The 10,000-nt window shown below is 45.4% G+C and overlaps 1 protein-coding gene across 3 annotated transcripts in view; it reads right to left on the bottom strand.

The window, feature by feature from the left end:
- The window catches only part of col5a1 (procollagen, type V, alpha 1), a 164,316-nt gene that overhangs the window by 76,231 nt on the left and 78,085 nt on the right, over positions 1-10,000 (bottom strand). For all 3 annotated transcript variants that reach the window (XR_005131635.1, XM_037546017.1, XM_037546018.1), the window contains exons 6-9: positions 8,187-8,327; positions 6,721-7,332; positions 6,090-6,581; positions 4,867-4,923 (exon numbers count right to left, since the gene is read on the bottom strand). Coding sequence is in view for 2 of the 3 variants with exons in the window: in XM_037546017.1 (XP_037401914.1) it covers positions 4,867-4,923; positions 6,090-6,581; positions 6,721-7,332; positions 8,187-8,327 (1,302 nt within the window). In the remaining variant the exon portion in view is untranslated. The remainder of the gene's footprint in view (positions 1-4,866; positions 4,924-6,089; positions 6,582-6,720; positions 7,333-8,186; positions 8,328-10,000) is intronic.

Raw genomic sequence — 10,000 nt, 5'->3', positions numbered from 1 at the left:
GGCTTCTATATTGAGCCTTTTTGAAAATGGTTGGTTGGTTAGTGTAGTGGTTAACACCTCTGTCTTCTACACTGTAGACTGGGGTTCAATCCCCCACCTGGGTAACCACCCTACACTACACCAATAAGAGTCCTTGGGCAAGACTCCCAACACCACCTTCACCTCCCTGTGTAAAATGATCAAACTGTAAGTCGCTCTGGAGAAGAGCGTCAGCCAAATGCTGTAAATGTAAATTTAGCACCATTAAAGCTTACAAGCTTAATATTGTGACACTAGCAGAACTATTTATGCCATGCAAAGAACCATTTAGTGCTAAGGAACTCATGGTAATTAAACAGAACCTCTGCCTTTGCTAAAGAACCCTTGAAGAGCCCATATTTAAAGCATAAGCTGACTAAACAAGCACAAACAAACTAAACGCTTAAAAACCTCAACTTAAAAATATTGAGGGGAAACCGTCTGGCCTCTGCAGGTCAAACCAGGCTGTACATAAAGCTTGAATAACAGAGGCCGTAGTATTAACCAAGTGTTCGAGTACTGGTGCACAATCCTAACGTATAAGAGTTCAAAATGCTACTATATAACTGGAACTATAATACATAGGAATTATATGATTATACGGAAAACGGTCATGGTTTGATTTTTGGCCCCACTGTCGAGCAACAGCTTCTACCATCCACCAAATGCAAGTTCCTCTAGAGAAACAGCAAGTCCATCAGAAGTTCAGGTCACTCGGGTTGTCTGGGGGTCATGTAGGGCCGCAGATGTGGGACAGATTGCGGCGGATGTCGAGAAAAAGGGGTGAGGCGAACATCTTGATTTCAGTGATCTGTGGAGGCTGGTATTCGCCCCGAAGCCACTTCACGCTGCGGCAGGGACGCGTTCTTTGTCTTGGATAAGACGAGGGACGGGTCGGCGTGGACGCAGAGAGGCAGAAGTGTGTGATTGGAGCATATTTTCAGCTGTTCGTCTGCGATCCAAAACCACAGCGTCTTCGCACCCTCAGAGAGCCACGCCGACAGGCTCAGCCGTCCAACACTTCCAAAACCTTCTGCTCCAGAGCTCCACAAAACCCTCGCAGCTCCAGCCCTGATCTAAAACCATCCAGTTCTGGGTGATGTTGCTGCTGTTGGCCAAAAGCTGGTCTGTGCTACATTCAGTAGACATGGACGGTCGTCGCCTACCCCTCAGGACAACGACGCACGGACGTTCAAGGTTCTATCATATGGACGACTGGGCAACAGCTGTCAGTAGCCATATGAAAGTCCAGGTCTACCAGGCTGAGCTGCTTATTGGTACTGGGGTTTTATGTTGGATGCCTCTAGATGTGGTCACTTCTGATCGGTCAACTCATTTAAACAGTAACTGGCAAGGACTCGTTAATTACAGACGGTCCATGGCGTCTGTGATGCCTCGGCTGACCGATTGAATAGGTCATTTATAAAGAACTCGGGCGTGACTTTGCACTCAACACGATATAAACCTCTGTTTTAATCACGTCCTACTTTCTGAGAGGAAAAAAAAACAGAGTGTCTCTGTTATGCAACACGTCCACATTTAACTTGCTATGTCCAAAGTTCGACTTTTCCTTTCAAAATAATGGTTTTCTTAATATTCCTTAATGTTTGAAGATACGTTTGAATAAGGACTTACAGGAGTTACGGCTCTTTGAGGAGGCATATGACTTTGAAATGATAAGTCAAAATATTTTGAGATAAGCGAGAAAATATGTCATTATTTCAACACGCAAAGTCGTGACGTTGACGTCAGTCTCGTTTAGCAGGGGGACGTCTGAAATACAGTTTCACACCTCAGAGATAAAGCGGCTGCGTCTGGGTGGCAAGACGAGTTTCTAGTGGGTGGCGTTTTCTACAAACCCAGACTGCATCTCCTGATGCCGATGGCGAGCAGCCACTGTGGCGACTGCGGAGAGAGAGAGGGTTCAAAACGCTAGTCTCTCTATCATTTAACTGTAGTAGCTGTCCAATAATCCTTTAATGCTTCGCACCCCTGGACGTCGGGATGGCGGTCATATGATCATGCTCCGTTCGTAAGTTGGAACGATTAGACCGTCATCGAATCTGCTGTAAAACTACGTAACCGGACGATACACTAATTAATCTGGCTTAAGCTTTTCACAGGGGCTAAACAGCCTGCATAATCATTACCATTAAACGGCTCAATACTTACAAACAGGTAAAAGCACAATAAACACATTTACAATGAGGCAAATGGGTGCTAAAGGGCTGGTGCACTGACATTTGTGACATTTTAAGGCGCATAGATCCCGGTGAAGAATTCGGCCTCTTTGCGCAGCAGTTAATGCAGAACGTCATTTTATTTTAAACAGCTGTAATTTCTTAGCGAGTGAATCTATTGAACGTATTAAAGGGCCTTTATCCTCCGGGTTTCGCTTTTATGACCATTGCGACTTTGAGTCAATTCATTTCTACATGACCTCCGTTTAAGACTAAACAGGGTTTGTTGCTGGGTCTTAAAGACTGATATATGTAAATGAGGTCTGTTCTGATTGGCTGCCCTCACCAAAAAGATGACACGCGACTTATAGCTTCAGTGTGAATGGGCGGGGCTAAACGGCTTGGCTTGAACAGGTGGATTTTCGTAATAATAAATGAGCCGTTATTCCCAGGGAATTACAGCCTTAGTTTCCATAAACGGACTGTATGGACTGAGGAATAGACTGGACGGCTATTTTAGGGCTTTCATATTCAGTCCAGGGGGGGAAACGGGAGGTCTACAAAACTCTCATTTGTTCTGCTGTGGTTGTAATAAACGGAGTAACATGGGGAACAGTCGCACCTTGCGGATGAATATGTGTCTGTCCATGTCGGGACTGCCTGGACTGAAAGGCATTCCATGCTCAGAAAGCAGGGGACACGCAGTCACACGAACACAGCCAGCCACAGCGCCGTGTGTTTGGACGGAGACAGCTGTTTAGAATCAACAGCCAGAGGAGGTGGGGAACGAGAGGAAGGGAGACAGTGTGGGTGTATGCGAGTGAGAAAGAGAGGAATGGGAGTCGCAGTGGGAAAAGGGAGGATGTTAAGAAGCCGAGGGACGAGAGGAGAGATTTCCACCCAGTAGGACTGATTAGCGCTGGTCTGCGCTGAGCTCTCTGTGATTGATTGGTAAGACTGAGAGTCTGTCTGGACGTTGCTGTGGAAGCGAGCACACAAACTGCAAATCTGATATATGGACATATATTATAAAGGGTCAGGTATACATCTCAAAATATATATATATACTGTGCCTTTAAGACTGATATATGTAGATGAGCTCTGTTCTGATTGGCTACCCTTATCAAAAAAAGTAGTCCGGCATGAAACATGACTTATAGCTTCAGTGTGAATGGGTGGGGCTAAAGTGATTGGCTTGCAAAGGCTTATTATATATATATATATATATATATATATATATATATATATATATATGGCCATATATTAAAAAAACTAAAATTTTACAGTTTCAACATTAGATATGTTGTCTCAGCTATTTCCAATTAAATATAGGGTTTCAATGATTTGCATATTTTTTTGGATATTTACTCTTTTTGGAATGCTCATATGCATGAAATATAAGTTGGCTGTAAGGGAAACCCATTTATGCTAATATAGGTCATATTTGAACCCCATATATTGCCCTATATCAAATTTCTGTATAGGCACCTGCGTCGCATTTAAACTCAGTTACAATGTCCCTCTTAGGCAAAAAGGGCCCCGAATCCCCACCCAGCAAAACCAGCAGGGCTGAATTAACCATCTCCATGAGTCAATCCTGCATGTCTAAACTCAAACAAGCACTGCATCAGCATTTTCACCATTAATTTAATATGCATTCTTCACCGAGTCTCCAAAGAGAGGACATAGCCTGTACACGGTGCTACGCTGGTCTTAGGAGCTTGTCAGAAACAACGTTATATAAAGACAGCTAAATTCAGTCACTGACCGCGGCACCGAGGTTAGACATGAAAAACTGAGCGCTGAGAATATCCACAGGCCACAGTGTGTTTAATCCAAGCCAAACTACAATGCTGAAAATATCTGTGTGGTTCACTTAAGCCATACAACCACCGATGCTGAGAATATCTATACAATACGGCTTATTTACGCTAAATTACAGCCCTGAAAATATCGGTATAGTTAACTTTAACCCATGCTAACAAAAACTACAGAGAACAACTTCGGAGCAGGGTATCCATGCTAGCCTACAGTACCGAGAATATCTGCCCAATAGAGTTAACCTAGGCAAACCTACGGGACTGAGAATATTCACACAATACAGTTAACCCATGCTAATCTACTACACTGAGAATATCCGGTTCTGTAAATATTTCGCACAAGTTGTGGTACTTTATTCTCCAGCTGTTGCTGGCCACAGCTTTGCCATACATAAGCAGAGTTTTCTCTTTGCTAACAGCTCGCTCCTTACTAATCCCACTTCTGACACCAGTTCAGCATTCACTGCTATTAAAAGATGCAGCTTTTGCACAAGTCATGGTGCTTTATTCTCCAGCCCAGCTGTTGTTGGCCACAGCTATGCCATATACACACGCCTCCAGGCAGACCTATCCCCACCCTCCACAATAAAAGCCCCCAACAGAATAGCCCCATGGATAAACGCTGGAAAACAAACACCCTAAAACAAACATGCAAAACATTTCTTGAACTCACCAGATGTCATCCTCCCTCTCTCCCTCTCTCTCTCTCTCTCTTCGTGTTTATGGGTGACATTATATAGCTATAAAAGTGTTTATCCTCCTAAAACACACTCGAGTGAGTTTGAGCGCACACGTCGTGTATCCACAGGACAGTGTTTCGCATGGAATGCAGACAAACACGCACTCACCGGTTCGATGATGGCTGGTTCTCCTTTCTGTCCTTTCTCTCCTCTGGATCCGTCCACCTGCAGACACCAAACACAAACTTACAGCTCAGCTCCAAACACATGCAGTCGTGCGCAAACGTTTAAAGTAAAACACATCGTCTACAGGGGACGAAGGTAAATGAGGCATTTAGTGCACATAAATGGTAAAGAATATTTTACTTGGAAAATAAAACGTGCCATAACTTTGTGCTTTGAGCTCCCTGGCCACAGTGCTCGTAAGCTGTAATGTGTGACAACATGAAGGGTATGATTTGGTTCGCCTGAGCCCTAGGCACCCTTGGAAGTATGAGTATACTTACATATGCGCTTATATATGTATATAAATATGTATTTCGGTTTCAGTTTCAGTGTTAATAATGAAACATTTTTTTTGCTACCACAAAATCAAGAAAGCAGAAATGAGGCACAGATCACATAAACCTGCACTGTGCCACTTTTTTGCGTAGTTTTACTTTCCTTTAGCTTTGTTTCTGTTTTATTTACGTTGAGCACTTTAGTCGTGTGAAGTCTTTTTTTTTTTGCGTAGTTGATTCAGAATAACCAGCCAAATTGCCCCTTAAAGGTTTAACATGTTGAAGGAGAAATTAAACACAATCTATGTCATATTTATGCTCTAATATTTGGGAAGAAATTGTTGAAGAAAATGTTGACTTTCTTTCACTTCAATCAACAAAACATGTCGTTGGACCATGTTTACTGTGTTTCCTGACTACAAATATTCGAGAATTTAGCCTTTTTTTATTCTTGCATACAAAATGCATGAGGGGCACATGGGTGGTCCCCTAATAGCATGTTCCTTAGGACCCCCCAAATGTTCAGAAATGGTCCTGAGGTTCTGTATTGTGCTGTGCAGCGTTCTGAGCTCAACCTCAGTGTTGTTACAGAAGCATGGCATCATTTCGTGTGAATAATTTCTGACCCATATCGCTTTGATCTAAGCGAAGTATTCAAAGGTGCAGCTTCTAAACGTCCAAGCCAAGCCACCTTCGTGTTAGTAAGCAGAAGCGGAGATGTTCTGTCATGAGGTTTTTTTGTCACTTCTTTCCATCGAAACGTGGCGGATGGAATGTAAATGTATTCATCATGTAACTAATTATGTAATTAATTTTTGTGTTTACATTTAAACGGTAGAGCAAAACGAAAGTAATAACTACTTTCTGTCTACTCTCTGCGCCTGGCTTTACCTGACCGATGTACTTGTCGGTCTCAGCGGGCAGCACTTTGTCCTCGCCCTCGCCGTAGTCTCCGTAGTCACCGTAATCTCCGTAAATCTTTTCCAGGTCGGAGTCGGTGTATTTGTAATCCGTAATGGACTCCTCCTTAAACTTGTCCACGTCCGTATAATCTGCTTCCCCACCGATTGCTCCCTGTCCGGTTCCCATGGCATCAGACCCCGCCCCTGCTGAACCGACAGCACTGGATGATCCGCCCGTGGCTGAGCTGCTTCCGTGAGACACGGACCCGCCTCCAACAGACACGGACCCGCCTCCGACAGACACGGACCCGCCTCCGACAGACACGGACCCGCCTCCGACAGACACGGACCCGCCCCCTACAGATACAGTACTGCTGCTGCTGCTGCTTCCTCCTCCACCGACAGTGTAGTCTCCCTCGCCGTACCCCTCTCCATAGCTCAGGTCATAACCCTCGCCATAACCATCATCATAACCTCCCACCTACAGACACAGGGATGAGAGTTTAGGGCATTTTTCACACTAAATCCCCCTCTCAGGTGGATTTTACCTACTCCTCAGAGGTTTTTGTACAAATTTGGGGAACTCATAAGTTCGCCATATTCTGTACCATTCAACTCACCGAGCTGGAGCTAGAACCAGTGCTGGATCCTGTGCTGGAGCTGGAGCCTGAGCTGGAGCTAGAACCTGAGGTAATTCTCACGCTAGAACCAGAGCTGGAGCCCGAACCGGAGCTGGAGCTAGAACCTGAGGTAATTCTCACGCTAGAACCAGAGCTGGAGCCCGAACCGGAGCTGGAGCCAGAACCTGAGGAAATTCGGACGGTAGAACTAGAGCTAGAGCCAGAGCCAGCAGTTCCGTTGTGAATGACGGTGCTTGTGTGGATTCGGCCTCCTCCTCCTCCTACGGAGGTAATGATGTGCCTCTCCACGTCGCCGCCCAGGCCCAGATCTACGTTCGTGCCCAGACCCAGGTCCAGTTCACTTTCCGCTCCCGTTCCTGTGATGGTGACAGTGCGAGAGCTATCAGGCGTGGCTGTGGACTCGTCATAGTACGTCTCGTAACCGGTCTCGTAACCATCGTAGCCGTCGTACGAATCTTCGCCCGTCGCTGTGGTAGAAGAGGAGCTGCTGGAAGAGGAACTCCTGGACGAGGAGCTGCTGGAAGAGCTGCTGCTGGACGAGCTGCTGGAACCTCCTGGTCCGCCAATCACTGTGGTGATGGTTTGCCTTACCTGTCAAGACAGAGAGAGTCAGTGTGCATCTGTAAGACGAGATAAACGTAACATCTAAAGAGACGCTTATATGCAGGGGTGCACTAATACGACTAACACTGCGACGCATTTAGTCATAGATCATGTTATTTTTTAAAATACACCACCTGGATTATTCTATTTACATTGCTATTTTTACGGCTCCGTAAAAATAAAGGACATTACTACAAATATATGAATATTATTTCAAATGTATGTGTTCAAATATTAACATTAAAAAACAGCAACTGTTGATAAGCGGAAAGAACACATATGAAAATGAACAACTATGTGGACAAAAGTATGTGGACACCTCTCCTAACGATTGTGCTTGGGTGTTTCAGCCACCTCCATTGTGAGCAGGTGTACAGAATCAAGCACATAGCCTTGCCGTCTCGATAGCCAAACACTGGCAGTAGAGGGTCGTAGTGATGAGCTCAGTGAGTACACATGGCTCTGTCATATGATGCCACCTTTGCCACAAGTTATTTTCTGAAATATCTACCCTGCTAGATCTGCCCCTGACAACTGTAAGTGCTGTTATTGTGAAATGGAAGCATCTAGAAGCAGCAACAGCTCAGCCACGAAGCGGTAGACCACGCAGGTGAAGCGCTCTGTTGTATCACCCACTACAGCGTTCCGAGTGATGAATCTGGCAATGTAGGTTTGACGGACCACTGTATAAAAACAATTGGCAGCATCTTTTTCATAACTTCTTATGTTCTGAGCCACTTATACCACAGCCTTACTGTTCAATACTTATATTTTACCAGTATGTTAACCAAACAGCACAGAAGTGTGGATTTAGCAAGGCGTAAAGATGGAAGGAACGTTACCGTGCCGCCGGTTCCGGCATCCCTCTCGCTCGTTTCTGTTCCATCGTCCTCAGTGGTGGACAGTGATGTGGTGGCAGTCTTTTCCCCATCCATGTCCTCATAGTAAGGGTACTCATAGTAGTAGGTGTCGTCTTCCGTGTTCTGCAATAACAAAGCATCCGACTTGATATCAACAAAAACTTGCTTCGGTTTAGCCTGGTTTCTGACCTTGGCACCTGCTTTTCAGTCCAGATTTTCAGTGCACACCACATTTGTGTTTACTGGCAGTTATTATCATCTGAATCGGACGGAACGTTACAGCACTGAGGTCTTACAGTAGCACTACAGACATCAGTGATGCAGAGGCTCATATCCCGATAAGCATGACCGAACGCCACTGTGCCGCTCTAGTTAGGAGAGTATAAAGGCCACTGCTCTGATTAACGACAGCGGCGTCTAGATCACTGCGCGGAGATGGCACATGAAGTCATGTGTCAGGCATTCCAACGGCACGAGGATCATTAGAGGATTGTTTAAATGTGCCGCAGTTACTTGAACTCGGTACTTTATCACCTCATTTTCTCAGTGTGTAAGAAATAGTTGCGCAACAAGTTCATTTCCACAATTTTCCCCCTTACAAAAGCGCAGACAATCAGCCAAGACGCTTTATCTATAAAACCGGATGCAGAATTGGGAGCGTTTTCCCACAGGACTTCTTCTAGCATGGCTGCCCATTCTCAGCTCTTTATATGACACTTTATACCTTAATATGATATTCCATACAGAAATCCGATATGTGGCATACATGGATATGGACATACAATCATTGTCCACTTTATCAGCTCCACTTACTGTTTAGTTCCACTCTGTAGTTCTCCAGTTACAGACTGTAGTCCATCTGTTTCTCTGATACTCTGTTACCCTGTTCTTCAGTGGTCAGGACCCCCATGGACCCTCACAGAGCAGGTACTATTTGGGTGGTGGGTCATTCTCAGCACTGCAGTAACACTGACGTGGTGGTGGTGTGTTAGTGTGTGTTGTGCTGGTGCGAGTGGATCAGACACAGCAGTGCTGCTGGAGTTTTTAAACACTGTGTCCACTCACTGTCCACTCTATTAGACACTCCTACCTCGTCGGTCCACCTTGTAGATGTAAAGTCAGAGACGACAGCTCATCTGCTGCTGCACAGTTTGTGTTGGTCATCCTCTAGTCCTTCATCAGTGGTCACAGGACGCTGCCCACTGGATATTTTTGGTTCTCAGTCCAGCAGTGACACTAATCACTGCTGTGTCTGATCCACTCGGACCAGCACAACACACACTAACACACCACCACCACGTCAGTGTTACTGCAGCGCTGAGAATGACCCACCACCCAAATAGTACCTGCTCTGTGAGGGTCCGCGGGGGTCCTGACCACTAAAGAACAGGGTAAAAGGGGGGTAACAAAGCTACGCCTTAGGTAAAGCTACGCTTTAGGACAAAAGTAGCAGATTCCAAGTTGGAAAATTCCGAGCACTCAGTTGCCAATAAACCCATCACTGGTTTGTATGAACTTCCATGACATGTTAGCTAAGATAGCCTCACAGTCTCCACTGCTAAAGAAATAAAATCCAGACACCTAACACCTCTGGATTTGGGAAAAAGGGCGATTGTGAGAGTAAAAGAAAAAAAATGGGAATGATGGGAATCTCTTCCAACGCTGAGGTGTACACAGCTGAAAGACGAGGAAGGCGCCGCAGGGTTTCAGAGCCTTATCTGCTCTACAGCTCGTTTGAGCAGAGCTCCGCGATCGGGAATCCCTCGGACGGAAATCCGCTCCATCTCCCTCTCTCT

This window comes from Pygocentrus nattereri, chromosome 16 (genome assembly GCF_015220715.1).
Source record: "Pygocentrus nattereri isolate fPygNat1 chromosome 16, fPygNat1.pri, whole genome shotgun sequence".
In the NCBI taxonomy this organism is placed as follows: domain Eukaryota; kingdom Metazoa; phylum Chordata; class Actinopteri; order Characiformes; family Serrasalmidae; genus Pygocentrus; species Pygocentrus nattereri.
Note: the sequence above shows the minus strand (reverse complement) of the source record. Positions and strands in the feature narration are given on the sequence as shown.